The sequence below is a fragment of the Trichoplusia ni genome, chromosome 3 (genome assembly GCF_003590095.1).
Source record: "Trichoplusia ni isolate ovarian cell line Hi5 chromosome 3, tn1, whole genome shotgun sequence".
Taxonomy (NCBI): Eukaryota; Metazoa; Arthropoda; class Insecta; order Lepidoptera; family Noctuidae; genus Trichoplusia; species Trichoplusia ni.
In genome coordinates, this window is record NC_039480.1 from 20,260,034 (window position 1) to 20,279,643 (window position 19,610).

The 19,610-nt window shown below is 34.5% G+C and overlaps 1 protein-coding gene across 3 annotated transcripts in view; it reads right to left on the reverse strand.

The window, feature by feature from the left end:
• The window catches only part of LOC113492354, a 64,707-nt gene extending 48,162 nt beyond the window's left edge, over positions 1-16,545 (reverse strand). Inside the window, exons 1-2 of one of the 3 annotated variants that reach the window (XM_026869825.1) lie at positions 16,114-16,545; positions 5,411-5,785 (exon numbers count right to left, since the gene is read on the reverse strand). In XM_026869825.1, coding sequence (XP_026725626.1) covers positions 5,411-5,778 — 368 coding nt within the window. In that variant the 5' untranslated portion in view covers positions 5,779-5,785; positions 16,114-16,545. The remainder of the gene's footprint in view (positions 1-5,410; positions 5,786-16,113) is intronic. The other 2 variants (XM_026869826.1, XM_026869828.1) reach the window with 2 other exon arrangements.
• Between the last annotated feature and the right edge of the window lie 3,065 nt (positions 16,546-19,610).

Genomic DNA, 19,610 nt, shown 5'->3' on the forward strand with positions numbered 1-19,610 from the left:
TACAACAAATTACTGTAGTGTATTATCATTAAAACTAATTTTCGATAGCTGCCAAGTAGTGCCAAGATTTTGGCATTATCAACATAAAAACTCAGTGACCGAAAAATTGAATAGAAACTATATTTGAAGTAGAATGCTTTGAGTTTAAAACTATTTTTTTTAATAAGAACCGGTCAAGCTTGGCGGAAGCTGGATGCGAGCAGCCGAAGATAGATCTCGATGGCGTGATATTGGGAAGGCCTATGTCCAGTGGACGAATATGGGCCGTACGTCATCCGCGAATATTTCAGCTGCCTAGCTACAATAGTTTATGTCAAACAGCCCTTTGACAGACGGACAGAGATCGGAGCTAGTTACGTTTAACCCTTTGATTCAAACCTTCAACACTCATATGAATATTTAGTTGTATCGATCAAATGACTATCCTAAAAAATAATCAACAATGCTCCTCAACTTGTGCATTAAAACACTAATTCTCCTATATATACCTACTTTACAAATTTAATTAAAAAATTCATTGAAAAACAACACATATAATATACTTATCTCTAGTCGCCATGAATCTTAAGGAACCCTAATCAATTGTTTACATGATTGAGCCGCAGCTGCCAACTGACGAGTTCCGTATATCTATCTGGCACTGACCGAGTCCGTCTAATTATAGCACATAGGTGTACAGGTAAGGAATTCATTTCGTTTCTATCGTTAAATATTAAACTTATTTAACTATTAGAAATTAAGAGTTTGTCTTAACTGTGTTTTGTCGTAGTCTCATGGTCTAGTGGTTAGAGACCCCGACTGTTATACCGGAGGTCGTGAGTTCGAATCCCGTCCAGGACCAATGTTTTTGTGAAGAGCACGATCACTTGTTCTGTGTTTCGGTGTATTTTATCTATATTATGTATGTATTTAGAAATATATAAGTATGTTTATCAGTTGTCTAGTACTCATACTACTCATAGTACAAGCTCTGCTTAGTTTGAGACTAGATGACGTTGTGGAATATTTGCTGTATCTCACCAAAACGAGACCTGTATGTCTAAAAAAATCATTTTCCATACATCACTCTTCTATACACATTGATTCAAATATTGTTTAACATACACCTCTGATACAATGCTATATCACAGCTAATGTAATGGGATAATGTGCAGCGACCACAAACCGCAAGAGACCTGCGCTTGCGCCACAAATTAGACAAATGAAGGTCTTACTAGCTATATAAGCAAGTATGAACAGAGAATCAACAATCTTTATTATTGAATGAAAGCTCATGATTAAGGACTCTGGTTGGGTCCGAAACTAGTCGGGCGATCCCGATAAACACGCGTGAGTAAACCATTGTTGACTGCAACACCCGAATGGTTGAGGTCATCACGCCAAAGCTTCTGAGTGCGACATGACGTAGCCTCGCGTAGGACAATCATTTGTGTGATCCACGAATGCTTCTCCTGAGTCTGGGTGTCTTTGTGCGTGTGCCTTGAATGTCTGTGAATCTCCAGCGACATAAAGATTGAATTCCTCAGTGAGGAAGTCGAAAAAGTCGATCAAGAAGAAGAAAATACAAAGTTCTTTAAGTATTACATCGACCATGGACTCGAAAAAAGAATTATGACACCCATAGGCCGAAAATGGTTTATAATGAATTTTTATGGATGAGAAATTTTCAAATGACTTCTTAGACTTTTACTGACCGAAATGGTCCATGTGCAAACCATGTTCCTATATTTTGCTCAAAGCTTACATCGCCGAAGTTTAAAATAATTCCATCTTACAATCCCATAGTTAAGATAACTACATTGCGGCATTCCAATCTAAACGCAAATAAATTGCCTGAACGTTGCGACCAAAGTTCACAACAGTTAAAATTATCGCAGAAATAATAGCAAAGAAAACGTCAGTTTAAATTAACGGGAGGTTAACGATGTGGGCAGTTTGCAATTCTCAGTAATTGATGGTAAGTTTTTGTATAATTCCTTGTATGTATTTTGAAAATATTTTATTATTCCAAAAAACTCACTACTTCTTTATAATAATCCCAGCTTATAGGCGTCCCACGGCTCAGTGCCGGCGTAAGGGCCACTGACACCCCGGGCGAAAATATTGTGGCGCCCACTTGAGGGAAGCAATATCAAGTGTTAGTTTTTTGCTGATCCCAAGTAAAATTATATTAAGAATTTCATCTTTCTTTTAGCATTACGTTTGGCGGTGGAAGTATTCCACCTCTAGCGTAGAGCACAGTTCTGAGGGTTTGCGCCAGGAGAGGCAAGAGACTACAACTTCAGATCTTGGCGCCCCCCAGAATTTGTCGCCCTGGGCCATTGCCCCATCACGCCCCCCCCCCCTAACGCCGGCACTGCCACGGTTAAAAGCAACCTCTTTCCATATAGAGAAGATTCGAGCATTGATCACCACGCAAGCTCACTGCGGGCCATTTTAGATTCTAGTATTTGGAATCCAGGTTTCCTGTCGATGTTTTTTTCTTCATTGTTTGTTAAAGGAAGCCTTAGCACATTTTTAGTCATATGCGTGGTATGCACACTCCCAAATAATCTTACAGAATGATTTGCAAAAGTATTTCCAAAATCGGTTCAGTAGATCCTGAGATTACCCCTTAAAACATTATAAACTCATAAATAATATTCGTTTAGAATTATACATCATCATCATGATCAGCCCATATTCGTCCACTGGACATGGGCCTCCCCAACTACGCCATCGAGATCCGACTGGCTGACTGGCCTGTTGGTCTAGTGGCTAGTGACCCTGACCGCTATACCGGAGGTCGTGGGTTCGATTCCTACCCGGGACAAATGTTTGTGTGATGAGCACGATCATTTGTTCCGTCTCTGGGTGTAATTTATCTATAATATGTATGTATTTAGAACTGTATAAGTATGTTTATCAGTTGTCTAGTACTCATAACACAAGCTCCGCTTAATTTGAGACTAGATGGCGTTGTGTGAATGTTGTCCAATATTAACAAAAAAAAATATCTTCGGCTGCTCGCATCCAGCATAAATTATACATACAATATGTATATGTATATGAAAGTATATGCAGAACTATGCGTTGCATGGACACATTACATCATTGAGCGTTAGCTACAAATTATGCCGACAGCAATTTTTCGGGCACTCGTCCAATTTGACTGTTGTCTTAGTAACACTACTGCATAATAAAATATTTATTGAGAGCTGTTGTTAATATTTATTTGTTTGATTTGAAACAAGGGTAAGCTTGCATTGAATTAAATAGAAATTGGAGGAAAATTAGAGGTTCGGTTGTGCAGGGATCTTGTAATTGGGTGGATAGCCAAAAATGTAAAGTTCTCAGGCGGAAATGTACAATATATGTATTTTCGTTTCCTTGGGACACACTAAGCTTAAATGTAGGTGTTTTTGGAATTCAGGAGTTGCAATGATGAATGATTGCAATGATGCCACTAATACACAAATCTGACCATACATTTCTAGAAACTTCTACTCTTATTAAAGCAACGTAAACGGATCTTGAAAACACATTCCTAGCTACGCATTCCCACGAAACATTGTATTGCCCAGTAACCTAAGAGTGTTGAAGGTCAAATAGCTAGGCGTTCCATAAAATCCTATTTTCGGCTAGATTTAGTAATAGACTTTGACCAAAACACTTACTTTTAGAAATGACTAGCACAAACGAACTAAGTAACGTGCAAAACAAGGAAATATTTCAAATATTTATCGTTTACGATCATGCTAAAATTTCTACAACCAACCACACGGGTATAGTAAGAATGTTTTATTGAAATAAGACTTTATAGTTTGCTGATAAGGCTTAATTTACAAGATACTGTTTCGGGATTTGCGCGTTTGATTGCTTGATCGGTGATCTATTTTAGTCAGATCTGTATGTTATTGTGACATTTGTGTTGTAGCGAAAAATGTGTGAGCGAGGAGAAAAATGTATTAATTTATTGTCTAATTATTATTTTAAAATTGATCAAGTGCTAGTCGGTTTTTCAGTATTGAAAATTGTGCAAAATAGTTTTAAGAAATTTTTTTGGCAACAAATCTGTCATTTTGTCTGGAGATATCTGACACTGTGGATTAAAAGATAGGCTATTTACCCGACTACGCCTAGAGAACATTATTACACGATATCCACGCGAGGAAACCCGCAGGTCATCGCTAGTTTCACATAATAATTATATTATTTTATATACATATGTATATTGTGTATATTTATGGGTGAAAGTTGACGCGGAACGAGAAGATAGATAAGAAAGTAGTTAATTAGTTTATCAATAGAGATATACATTAAATAATAATTTATTGCATCTTTTGTCCTTGAGATATACCTAACCTTGAAGTTACGTAATAACTAATAAATATAAAATAAAAACTTAAAACTGTGTTTCTGTTTAAAGAAAATCTGTCAATAAACCTATTTTTTTAAAATTTTTGTATAATTGTAGTTAAATAGACGTGTTAAATAAATATGAATTAGTAAGGAAATAAGGGAAAAGTAAAGGAATTTAATCCCTGCGTCGCGGAGGAAAACTACATTTGAGTCATGCACAAAGGTATCTAGACTCAGGGCCAGCAAACACTTTCGTGGATCACAAGAATCCTTGTCCTACGCGGGGTCGAATCCGTGACACGTCGCGCACTGTGGGTTTTGGAATGGTGACCACCACTCTTTTGTTGTTATGCAAAAATAAGTTAAAAAGAAGAATGATTTAACTCTTAATGCATTTTTTTTTTAATGTATGAAATTGCCCGTTCGAAATCATTTTGCGTCTTAAATTCTATAACCAAAATTATTATTGACATCTAAGTCATCTTTTATTTATTTCCACTATTCTTTTTAGATATTAGTATGATCCAAATAAATATTGCACTCGATACGGTTAATATTTCAGGGTCATAACTCAGGAGTCGGGATCACATACCACAATAACATACAATTTGTATGATCTCATACAGTTTGTCTCATACAACAGTTGTCTTTAAACCCACTCATGACACGGTCTCATTGTCCGCCATCTTATCTTTGCAATTGACAGTTTTTTTTTATCGAAAAATAATTTTGCAATGTCGATAACTCATATTTTCACGATTATGTATGATTTTTAAAGTGGTTCAAAGGTTTATATATCTAAATATATCAGGTTTAAAGTCCATCCACTATCTTCTATCTATTTATCTTCGCAAAAAATCTATATTTTCTTACAATTTTCACCATGACATATCAAATCTCAAGGTCTACGATTGCGTGTTTATATTTATCATATATTACAACAACAATGTCCAACAATATATGTACCACATTAATAAATATTATTGTAATTATCTAACGCTTTCAGACGCAGTAAACCATTGACATTTTCTTATCGTTTTTCTAATTAAAGTAAGCATAAACAACTTACCCGTCCGCGCCGACGTAAGTCTCTTTCGCTGTGACGCCATTGTAATGCACTCTGTTTTCCACTTCGCCATCAACGAGAACGTCAGTCATCACGAAATTAACAATATCTCTATTCAAATGCCGCCGTAAATATTTAATTTCACTTATTTTGTTTTTCTCAGTGTCATTTCGATGCTTGTGCCTAAGATGGCCGCCGTCGAAACTTTGCATTTTGAAATTAGAATCTAGTTCGGTAACTTCACTTTCGCGCTCACAGTTTGTTGTGCCTAATAAAAAAAGAATAAGCAAAGGCGTTTTGAACATTCTGCCCCACGAAATAAGTTTTGCTATGCTCGACTTTTTCTTAGCTTTCGGTGATTTGAGCTCCATTTTTAACCTGTAACAAGGTAGACACGTATTTAAATTAAAGTGTTAGGAATAAATCAATGATCAAAGAATTAGCATTTCACAATGTCATGTTGACAATTTTGTTTTAACTTTGATCGCAAATTATGTAATAAAATAGCGTGTTATATTTTTAGCTGCGTGGCCAATTAAAACGTTGCGAACGCACCTTCATTGCAAAGTGACCTTTGCATCTTTGGCTACCTAATCAAATTAAAAAAAAACAACAGTATGGCCGACACAGTTTAGAATTTCACATTTGACGTTTGTGTAACGTAACACTTACTTATCTGGTCTAGAATGCAGAAATACGAGCTGAATTTATATTCTAAGAACACAGACAATTTTTTTCGTTCTAATTTTCTGATGTTAATTAGCAAAATTGTTTAATTTAAGTCTTTGAACTTTTTAATTAACGGTCATTGCCGTACATTTTAAATCTGTCAAAACGTAAAGAGTTCGTATTTAATTTTGAGAATGTATTAGGACTAGCATGACTGTCAGATTTTTATATAAATTATGGATCATAATATAATGGATTTAGATTTTTTTGGTACTTTTAAAATATCGTTTTAAATACTCGCAGTTTTATTCACTTGTTCTTTAATCTAACGTTTTTAAGAGCTTAATTTATGCCTTGAAACTAGAAATAAAAACATTTGTTTTTGGCTGAATGCTGCCTCTATTTTCTTAATTTAATAACTATTTGACGCAGTAGCCACTTTCTTGGACGTCATTTTTCTAGTTATTAATTAACCTATGAACCTTTGAAATAACGTGGCTTTCTATTGATATAAGAATTATCAAAATCGGTTCAGTAGATGTTAATAAAAAGTAAAGAAGGTAATCTATTCATCAGTGTATGTATAATATAACACTCATTTATTCTTTCCCGCCCGCTTTAAATCTTTTTAATCGACAATGATCCTACAGAAACATAAAATCTGGATAAAACTATCCTATGTGTTAATCCTGGTTATAAGCTATCTGTGTACCAAGTTTCGTCAAAATCCGTTTTGTGGTTTTTGCGGGAAAGAGTAACAAACATCCATACATACAAACTTTCGCATTTATATTATTAGTAGGATGTGTTTATACACAAAGTTAAGTCAATACCAATGACGTAGGTAACCTATTATTCTGCCTATGTCTTGTGACCATAATAAGTGTATTTCTATACTATTTTCTAGACTAGTCTAGACTATATACTTAGGACATAAAATTAGCAATAAAAGTCTTATCTGTAAAGAAAGATCTATCATCTTAATGTGCTGTGTTTATTGTGTTACATTGAGTGTGTGAAATCTGACATTTTACAAACTTCCTGCAGCAAGTATTGAATTGTGTCATTTTTGAACAAATTGCATTTTATAAAAGACGCAAAGCAAGTATCAAATTTGATCATGTACTCCTTGGAATATTCTAAAAAAGTTTCATCGAAATCTGTGCATTGTTTTAAGAATGCATAATCGTTATCACATGTCACTTGACGTCTATGAATTGTTTTAGGGTTTCTTGATCCAAGGGAATAAAGCGGAACTGTATCTCATAATTATGATCGGACTGAAAAATTCATACAAATATGCAAGTAAATGTATTATATTAACAATTTATATACACACACAAATAAATTATATCTATTATTATATAATTATATAATACGTATATTATGTATTCTTAATTCCTTATATGTACTTACATAATACATAATATTTAATGTAGGAATATTCATACTACTTACACTATTGTACAACTTATTTGGTATGATTAAAATATGTATTATAGGTAATATTATACGAAATAGAGATGATGTCAAAAAAAAAAAAAAATGACAAAAAATAACAAAAAAAAAAAAAAATGTGTTGTCTGAAAGTTTTGCTTTTACTACTTGTTTACGCCAAACTCATTAGCTTATCGCACCTATTGTCCACTTCTTTAAAAAACATTCGACAATGAAAAATTGACCTAATGGCAATAAGTTTATAGTTGGTATTTCTGAGGAGACGAGAATCTTACCTTGCCGTAACACAGTCTTTGACTAGCGCGGAAGGTAAAGAATTTTTATCTGTATACCGCCAATTTATTATTGTACGCCATTTGTTATGTTATTTACTTGGCCATAATTTTTAATCATTATAAATGTAGTTCGAACATCGGTTTTTCAAGTGCCTAGATTGTCTAGAAATCAATAAAAAAAGCGGCTATTGACGATCCTTGTATTTAAACTGTATGTAATCTCTGTCTATTTAGGAATACTTAGTTTTTAGTTATGGTATACATTGTAACACTTATGTTGAAATAAATTCTATTCTATTCTATTCTATAAACCGAAAGAGCTAGACAATAGGGATGATGACAATTTTTTTCCCAGTGTCCGTCTTGTAGTTTTTTGTATAATAATGAATACGTATTTTTTAATTTGTCCCGCAAACATAAATTCACCAAATTACAGTGAATTAAACTTACGCGTGACGTCACGATTGAGTATAAATTTTACTCTATCGTTACGTCACAAGCCCCCTCTCCTAAACTATAAAGCAGTTAATCTTTGTCAATTCTACTTTTTCAGAAAAAGGAAAAAAATACGTGTTTAATACTTTTCAATTATTTTACAGTCATCATCCCTATTGAGATCGACGATGTATTTCTGTTGAGCACCGAAAAATCTATCCAGGTATGGCAACGACTAGTAGTAGATACGTGCATACATTTGATTCCTGCCCACCATTTGTTCTTTAAATATAGCTTGACAGACAAGTTTTTTTTTATCCTATCCATATTATTGAATCCAACTCTCACACAAACAACATCGTAAATTACAAAATTTAGAAATAACTCAGTAATTCCACATAATGTCAGTTTTTCCTAAACTGCCTGCGACATGCATACATAATGCTTATTGTACCTGTTGCGTGTTCGCATCGATCAAGATAACCGTTATCATTCGTATGGAAAATACTGTAAAAATGGCGACACGTGTAAACAAAACTACTTGTAATATCCAGGGGAGGTATCACGTGTTTTGCAAACGATGAGCAATTGATTTGCCATCATTGCTGTAGTAACTGGTTGTCTGTGTGCATGTGATTTGTATGTTTGTGACACAAGGATTAATTCCTTAGTGCGGGAGATTTAGAAAAGAAAAGTGATGTAATGATAGTGAAAATTTTACAATGATTCCTCCTAAATTGCTAAATATATTACGCTTTCTTGATAAGAATCTGGTTAAAATATTATTCAACTTGCAGCAATGATAGGTATTTCAAGTCTTAATAAAAAAGAAACATTCAAAATCATTTCACTCAACCATTTCCCTTAATTTAAAAGAAAATCGACCAATTGAGAAAATACTCCTTTTTAATTGGGTTATTAAACGTGGTCGTTTAATAACCCAATTAAAAAGGAGTATTTATATATCTTGGTAGATATAAACAAAATATTGAAAATTTAATTAATTTAATTAAAAATTTCTTTTTTAAATCTTCCACCCTTGCAACTCATAACGGCCCAAGTGTTTATTATCGAACTTATCCAAGAATACCTGCACCTTGAATATAACAAACTAAATTAAAATCGCTCAAACCGTTCGTGAGCTATAATGCCACAAACAGACACAAACCTATAACACCCCTTTTTGCCGGAGGTTTAAAATTACTTATTTAGTATAATTATATCTTTTTTTATCTTTAAAATCAGATACAGAACAGGTATCTATCCTAGCAGGTTCCTGAGCTAAGAAATTCTTAGCAGTCTAACTACAGTCTAGGCAATAAATCTTTATGTGCCTAGATCTATTGTTTCCAGTTAGAAATGTACAAGTATTGTCACCGCACCCTTCAGCCTTGGAAACTTAAGGTAAGATTACAATAAGATACTGATTATGTATTCATTACTAGCTGATGCCCGCGACTCCGTCCGCGTTTTAGTTCACAGAGAGAGACAGACAGACGGTCAGACAGAATTACTTCTTCATTGACTTAAAATTTTTACTGCAGTAGACCAAAAATCCAAAAAGAAGTTTCAAATTACGGACAGAAGTGTCATACATACTTTGACCCCCTATTACCTACCCTTGCAGACCTTTTTTCCAGTTAAAAATAGCTAATGTCCTTTCTCAGGCTCTAGACTATCTGTGCCCTAAATTCATTACAATCGGATCAGTAGTTTTGGCGTGAAAGTGAGACAGACCGACACTTACGTATTAGGGATACTATCCCTACTAATATTATAAATGCGAAAGTAAATCTGTCTGTCTGTCTGTCTGTTACGCTTTCACGTCTAAACCACTGAACTGATTTTAATGAAATTTGGTTCAGAGATAGAATCGACCTTGAGAAAGAACATAGGATAGTTTTTGTCCCGGAATTTTGAAGAGTTCTCTTGGAAACGCGATATATTGCTAAATTGTTTTATGACTTCGCTTTGTATATACATTTATTTCATCGTGACTGTACTTGCCTTTACAACGTCATCCCACCACGTCTGGCATACAAATGTGTTTCGAAATCTGCCTGAATATCTTAGCACTAGCTTGTTATGTCTAAAATCATTATTACTACGACAGCGATCGCAATTCTGCTATTTACAATGGCCGATGAATAGCTTAAAAAGTCACTTTTCGTATCCTCTTAAAAAAAAATCCTCCAAATAATTGGAAATTCAGTATGGGACGGTTAACTCAAGGTCAATACAATAAATTTTTAATTATTGTGTTGGCATTATGCTTTTGGAGAATAGGAATAATTTCAAATTTAATCCGATTGCCATTCATTCATCGGCCATTGTAAATAGCAGAATTAGAGCCCTGTGCTATCTCAATCTAAATCTATTGACAAATTATGATGAAATGGCATTAAATTTAACTTCAATTTTACTTTACTATAATTATACTTATTATAAACATTTTTTAGTAACGACTCTGAGGATTTTAATGCTTGCATCGCATGAAGTTTCGGAAACATTCAAGTCACATGCAATACACCAAGACTTAAAACAAGCATTTTTTTATCACACAAATGCTTGTCCTGCGCGAGGATTGGGGATTGAACCTGAGACACGACGCGCCTAGTGGACTTGGCGTGGTGACCTCAACCACTCGACATTAATCTATAAAGCTGAAGAGTTTGTTTGTTTGTTTGAACGCGCGAATCTCAGAAACTACTGGTCCGAATTGAAAAAATAATTTTGTGTTGAATAGACCATTCATCGAGGAAGGCTTTCGGCTATAAACCATCACGCTGCGACTAATAGGAGCGAAGATACAATGGAAAATGTGAAAAAAACAGGGCCGGTATAAATCATAACTTATGTCTTCTACCCACGGGGACAAAGTCGCGGGCAACAGCTAGTTTAAAATATAAACCACTCAACAGAATTCGATATAATTTGACAAATGGATAATTTTGTAGAATCCTAATCTGGTATCTAATAAATATAATTCAATTACAACGTAGTAAAGCAATAAATTAAATAGACAATACTATTCTTGTATTTAGCAACAATTTACAATTACATTTAAATGACATGCATCGTGTAGTTAATGTCACAATACGGCGGCCATGTTCCTATTCAATGACCGATTTTCAAATTTGAATTTCGATGCGTCATTCTTGTTTTAAACTTCGTGATATTTTGCTAGGATGCATTGGCAGCTGTCAAAATGACATCTTACTAATATTATAAACGCGAAGGTTTCGATGTATGGATGTCTGTTCGTCTTTCAAGCAAAAACTACAGAACAGATTTAGATGAAACTTAGTACACGGTAAATTTATAACCAGGATTAACACATAGGATAGGTTTTATCCGGATTTAATGTTCGCGTGGGATTATTTTCGATTTTTAGCGGGCGGGCCCGCGGGCACCCGCTAGTAATATTCAATTAATTGATTACCCTTCGGCTACTGAAACTCAAGAGGTACAGTAAAGTTTGCAACATTGCATAGTAGGGGGTGAGTAATCTCAAGACCAACTGAACCAAATTTGAAAACTCTTCCTTCAATACATTATTGGCGAGTGCCACAAATAAGGTCATAACGAGTTCCTCCGTGTTTCGGAACGCACGTTAGTTAATTGTGGGTCCCGGCTGTTATTCATACATCTTTGACAGTCGTTCCAGATAGTAGTCAGAAGCTAGAAAGTCTGACAACCAAAATCAAAATCAAAATCAAAAGTTTTTATTTCAAGTAGGCCGTTTTCCAGGCACTTTCGAAACGTTAAGGTGATGGCCCTAGTTGCGCGGTTCCAAAGTGTCACTCTTATGGAGTAACCAGGTAGGTAAAGAGGTATCGTGTTGCCCAGGTAACTGGGTTGAGGAGGTCAGATAGGCAGTCGCTCCTTGTCAAACACTGGTACTTAGCTGAAGCCGACCACAACATAGTTAGGCTAGGCCGATGATTATTTGCGAGTGCCATAGATTGAAAATTAACCCGAAAAATGTCCAACAAATCGGGTAGAGTCAGCTAGTTATGTATAAAGGCCACTTGAACACACGTGGGTCATGATAGCCGGGCTCTCCGCCTCCGTAGAGTGGCGCGGCATTGACATGGACATAATACAGCCCAGCCATATTTGACGCCATGATAATTATTTTCGATTTAGCGCTTAAATTAAAATATTCGTATGTCGAACGATCGAGTTTCAAGTCAAACGGCTTGGCAGAATGTTGATTTTAGCTGTGATACGTTTTCTGCAAAATCACTTAATGTCTATGGTGTGTAACAAACTTATTTTTATGCTTTATGGTTCTTGCATTTTTAAGGCGACTCTCGCAGCATGGGGAGATTTCACATACACACATTCTAGTCTAGTCACATACACACAGACATCCAGACTCAGGACAATGCTTGTCCTACTCTGGGATCGAACATGCGTCAAATCGCTCAGTGGGTTTGATTTGGTGACCTAAACCACTCGGCTATCAGTGCAGTCGGATCTTTTGCACTTATGCAAAAAATGCACGTGTGACATTTGAGTTTTTAATATTTTTTCATTGTTTTCAATCTACTCTATGAAAAACTAGCTGTTGCCCGCGACTTCGCCCGCGTGGTTAGAAGATATAAGTTATGATTTATTGAACGGAAGCCCTCGAAGATGATTAATTTTCCCGGTTTTTTTCCACATTTTACATTGTATCTTCGCTCCTATTAGTCGCAGCGTGATGTTATATAGCCTATAGCCTTCCTCAAGGAAACATCTATTTAACACAAAAAGAATTTTTCAATTTGAACCAGTAGTTCCAGAGATTAGCGCCTTCAAACAAACAAACAAACTCTTCAGCTTTATAGATTATGTATTTTATCATGACATAGAGCTGATCTCATGTTGGTATTAGAGTTAGAGTTTGGCAGTAGGAGTATTGGTCATAGTTGGCTATAGGTAACGCCAAAGTCATTGTACGTGACGTGTTCGATCCCCGCGTAGGACAAGCATTTGTGTGATCCACGAATGCTTGTTCTGAGTCTGGGTGTCTTTGTGCATGTGACTTGAATGTCTTGTGAAATCCCCGCGACACAAGGATTATAATTATTTATGTAGGAGTTGTTTAAGCAGAATAGTCGTCTCTTTGATCATGAGAAGGTATAAAATCAAATAAATCTTCTATAAATAACTCAGATATTTATTTCAAAATATATTATGTCAGTTTACATATTGTGTAGGTATCAGAAACTGCTGAATCAATAACAATTCAAGTTCGTTGACAAGTAAAATTCACAGACCATTACAAATAAGGCTATTTTATTAGAATGCACTACATATTAAGTATAATCTGTATTTATTGGGGTTCCGTAAGGTTCCGCTGTCTGTCTGTCGGGCTGTATCTCAGAAACCGTGATAGCTAGACGGGTGAAATTTTCACAGATTATGTTTTTTTTTGTTTGCCTCAGTTATAGGGTTCCGATTTTACCATTTTACTACGGAACCAAAATGAATACAGATTATATAATTATAATACAAATCAAAGTAAAGCACCGCTTGATACGACCATATATTTGATGGTTGATGTGTCTCTTTAACTTATTTCTACGGAACCAGAGTCACAAATCCGAGTCACATTTCAACGGTTAATATCTTATAACTACACTTTATTATATTTAAATAACTATTATTTTCGAAGTTAATTGTTTTATTACAAAACCCTCACTGAAACTTGTTTTTCGTAAAAAATACATTATTCATATATAAAGTTGAGGGTCGCTGAGATTCAATACGACCTTTACTTCAATATTTCCGAATGCACTTGCTTAAATACCAAGATATTGAAACAGGTTAAGCGGTTCTTCCCAAGGTAAGTAAAATGATGGGATTTATATATACTAACTCGCAGTTGCCTGCGATTTCGTCTGCGTGGTTAGAAGATATAAGTTATGACTTTTTCTTCGCTCCTATTAGTCGCAGTGTGATGGTATATAGCCTAAAACCTTCCTCGATGATTGGTCTATTCAACACAAAAAATGTTTTTTCAATTTGAACCAGTAGTTCCTGAGATTAGCGCGTTCAAACAAACAAACAAACTCTTCAACTTTATATATTAGTATAGATATAGATTAGTATAGATATATTAGAATAGATATTATATAACCGTAAAGATATGTTAAGATGTAAAAAGTTGGAAATTTAATTAGTTACTAGATTATCAGCGACTATTATCACATTCTACTAATTCCTACTAATATTAAAAACGTGAAATTTTGTTTGTATAGTTGTTTGTTCCTCTTTCACGCAAAAACTACTAAACGTGTTTAGACGAAACGTGGTAGACAGATAGTGTATAACCAGGATTAACACATAGGATGGTTTTTCCCGATTTTATGTTCCCGTGGGATCATTTTCGATTTATATCAGGCGGAACCGCGGGCAACAGCTAGTTAACTAATAAGTTCAAATTCAAGACACAAACAAATTATCTTAATGACAGTAAACAACAAATATAAATCCTTTTTGTTAAATTGTAATTATTGTTTGACTATTTATCTAATCTATCTAATTAATATGAGAAAAGAAGACAAAACAAAACGTTTTTAAATTTAGTACTTTTATATTTTCTCACGGATTTCATCAGGAGATGTTATAAAAACAATTTAAATGAATAATTATGTTCTATAGTTAGACTTTGGCATTTAATTATAATATGCAATAGTTTTGTATTTAATTTAGATTTCTCATGTCAGAGCCCCGATTCTGCTATTTACAATGTCCGATGAATTAACGGCAATTGATAAAAAAATTTAAACGATTCGTATACTCTTTATCAGATAACGATTCGTATTCTATTTAATAAATATGCATTGTCATCGGGTTTGAAGCTACCCTGAAAATTTCAGCCTGCTAGCTTATCGGGAAGTGCCTCAAAATTGAGATGCAAAATATCCAACCGGAACGACAAACAAACAAGAAAAGTGAGTGAAAAAACGTGGGAAAAAGTAGATTTTGATCATCTATTGAAACTGTTTTTTGGTACATGAAACATACAATAAGAAGAACCTATTGCACCCACCAAAACGTAATATATATTATCCCTACTAATATTATAAATGCGAAAGTAACTCTGTCTGTCTGTCTGTATCGCTTTCACATCTAAACCACTGATTTGATTTTAATGAAATTTGGTACAGAGATGGAGTTGACCTTGAGAAAGAACATAGGATAGGTTTTATCCCGGACTTTTGAAGAGTTCTCTTGGAAACGCGATATAACCGACATCGACGCGGGCGAAGCCGCGGGCGAAAAGCTAGTATGTAATATAGGAGTAAGATAGAAATAAAAGTAAAAGATTTAAGAGATCACTTTAAATGACCGCATTTTTTGAATTAGGTTTTTAAATGCTTGCAAAATTGATTTACTTACAATTTTCAAAAAAATGCTTGATTGGTATTTTTGTCGTAACACATGGGTAGTCATTTCTTTCAGAATTGTCGGATGTAATTTACTTACTTGCATTTTATTGATGTTTAAATTATTTTTATGTAAATGAATTATACTTAAATTGTTTTAGATATGAAAAAAAATACTGTTTCAGTCTTTAGCAATTTAAACGTATTTTATTTTTGTATTAGTTTTTTATTCGCGGTATTTTTTTCGGAACCAGTGCTTTTGTATTATATCTGCGTGCATTTTTTTTATTTACTTAGTCATTCTTTAAATGAGTTTTTTAAATAATGTAATCAAATATCTCTACAATCATCTTATCACCACTTATCTAACCTTGCACCATGCCTTATAAAATGGCAAAATCGCAACGAAAACCTCCTTTAAAAGATTCCGAACTGAAAATTCCTGTGCCACATCGTATGACAATTTAATTAAAACAATAAGACTCACCTGTCCAGTGTTACACAATATCCATTCACAATCACTTACATCCAGATTTAAAAAACCAAAAATAAAAATTTAAAAATCCACAAAATGCACTTTCACAAAAACTGAAGTTCATAAAAGGTATTTCTGGGCTAAATTCTTCGGTAAAAAATACAACTTTCATTCAATTATTTTGTATTAAAGTTTCGAAAGTTTAGCGTAATTTTGGCGGGAGCGGGCGACAGCGGGACGGGACCTGACGTGTTCACCGGCCGGCTGACAGACCGAAACTGGTCTCTGGGTGTAAAATGCGAACCGGTGTGCCAACGTGGTATCGTACGATATTGAAGCAAATCGGAAATTGATACGTCACACTGCAAGCCGCTTACGTATGCCAGCATTTTTTTAAGAACAGCAAGGAATTTTTAACCGATTGCTAAAAATGGGTGTTATGTACTCAATTTGAGCGTATGTTTGTTCACGCCTTCGTCGATTATATATGCAATAATTAATTTAACCGTAATTTTACTAATTATTTATGTTTTTATCTCATAATCCAAATGTACCAATATTTTGGTCGGGATTTTCCAACTGTTAGCAACCATAGCGGTTGATTCTCAATTTTTCCTGGAGAACGTTTTGCCCAAAAGTGGGATATTATACACAATATGTCCAATTAATATAGTCAACACATACAACACACACAAAGTTTATTATTAACCTTGTTTTACAAAACCATCATTATTATTTTATTAACTCTACTTCTTTAACGGATAATTTATTTTATTAGGTCATCCGTCGTTGCATAATGACTTTGTATTTAAAATTTGCTTTCGTTTCTTGCACACGTTAGTAGAAGTTCAAAGCAAATCATGGTTACATATTTAATAAAAATATAGTATTTAATTAGAATAAAGGGTTTTTCCGAAAATCAATTTTCCTTACGCTTTGATATAGAGAAAAAAACCCATGATACAAAGCCGTTATTTATATTTATAAGTTTCTATTTTCCTGGAGATAGTTCTGAATATGTTCCGAATCTAATTTGTGCGCGCCGCGCTGTGTGTGTGTGATTGTCAGATATTTTTTAATGAAATTTTTAGTCGTGTGACAGTGACATACCATACGGTAGAAAACAACGATTCATAAGAAGAATAATAGATTTATGTTTTTTTTTATAAAAAAGACGTCGTCCGATTTTCAGACCTATCCAAATATGCACACAAACTTTCATGAGAATTGGTCGAGCTTTAAAATGCGGACAACATCACATACATTGTTCTGAACCCAAAGTAAGTTGCTAAAGCACTTGCGTTATGGAATTCAGATACAACGAAGGTACCACAAACACCCAGACCCGAGACAATGTAGAAATGTGAATTTTTACATTGACTCGACCGGGGATCGAACCCGGGACCTCAGAGCTAGCGACACCTTGAAACCGGTGTGTACGCCACTCGACCACGGAGGTCGTCAAACTGCAAACAGTATGATATACATCTATTTAAGTAGTAGTAGTTAGTACAGGCGTTATTTTCCTGTAACTTCGTTGATCGTCATATATCCTTTTAAAGCGTGACTAATAGGCACCTTTTGCCTTATATTGGCTTTAACCGCGGTACCAAAAATTTACTTCGCACTATTAATAACCTAAACTGCACGAAATTATTTGTCTTCCTTATTTTAAAATTGCTCCCATATTAAAGCATTTAATCATTGTATTGTACAAGTCACAAGCACAGAGTCATCCAGACTCAGGACAAGCATTCGACGATCATACTAAAGTTTACTACGCGGGGATCGAACCCGCGATCCTGAACGGGTTGTTACCAAGCACTCGGCGCATCGGTGTACTCATTTTAACAAGATAAAATTAAAAACCCCCGACTATTAATACTTTCATCCCCCACAACTTTTTAACGCCTTTACCGATTTTTATAAAACTTGTCTAAGAACAGCACATAATTCACCTTCAATAAAAAACAAACTAAATCGAAATCGGTCGACCCGTTCGGGAGCTATGATGCCCACAGACAGGCATTATAACACTCCTCTTTTTGCAGGGCGGGGTTAGAAAGAAATGTCATTCAAAATTCATTTGAAGATTACTATTCAACATTGTCTTACTCAGCCTTAATTACGATAGTTTTATATCTAACTAATATTTCAGTGAAGATAACAAGCATGATAATTAGGTCATTATTCAGCTATGCACGTGATGGTTACCATGCGTGCATGCGTGCGACGATTGACTTAACGCGTGTAGTTGCGACACGGTTAACAGATACCTAGTTAATTGTCATTAAAATGTTTCCAACTAAATCTAACGTTGTTTTTATGTTACGTATCCTAAGGTTATAATATGGAACTCTTTCTGTTCGTCTTTCAGCAGGGCCCCGATTCTGCTATTTTACAATGGCCGATGAATGACTGGCAATTGGATTAAATTTGAAATCATTCCTATTCTCTTAAGTATTTTGCCAATACAATAATTAAAACTTAATTGTATTGACCTTGAGTTTAGCGGCCCACGCTGAATTTCTACTTATTGTTTAGAAAAAAGCTTAATATAAAACGAAAATTGTCATTTTAAACCAAATTTCATTCATTCATCGGCCATTTTGAATAGCAGAATTGGGGCCCAGGTTGTATTTCATGAACAGTGATATCACTGTTGTTGAAGTTTTTAATAATTCACAGTTGATTCAATTCTGTTGGCGATATAAAACAACAAATTGTAATAACAAAAATAAACAGAAAAATGTCACTACATTAAAATTTTATCAAAATCGTTCCAGCTGTTTTTATAGTTGTAAATTGCGTTGTCATCAGGTTTGAAGTTACCATGAAAATTTCAGCCTGCTAGCTTATCGGAAAGTGCTTTAAACTTGAGTTGCAAAAATCCAAGCGGAACGAAATACAAACAAGAATAATGAGTTTAGAAAAACTTCGGAAAAATAAGGTAGGTAATTAAATAGGTGACCATTTTTGCTATTACGTTTTTATTAATATTTTTGTACAGAACAGATCGTTCTTGACGAGTTATATTCCTTATTTTATTGAGATGAATATGCATAGACTGCCGTACTGTTCAAAATTGTACAAATGTTCGTGTGATGAGAACGATCATTAAAATTTGTTCTGTGTCCGAGTGTAATTTGTCTATATTATGTATGTATTTAGAAATATATAGGTATGTTTATCAGTTGTCTAGTACTCATAATACAAGCTTTGCTTAGTTTGAGACTAGATGGCGTTGTAAAATTATCATTATCCAGACTTATTTATGTGTTGACTAAGATCTCCTACTCTTTAGGCAAAGACCTCCTTCAATCTAAAAGTAAATTTACTCAAACTAAAATTATTTGTAACGCTCTGCTACATTCTGGCTGTCTACATTCCTGTAACTCTACCCACCTGTTGAAGCTTTTCGTGGCTTTTCTATACATTTCAACTCCTTATAAACAAATCGAAATTGATATATACAACACATAAATAATCGAATAAATATTTAGAAAAAA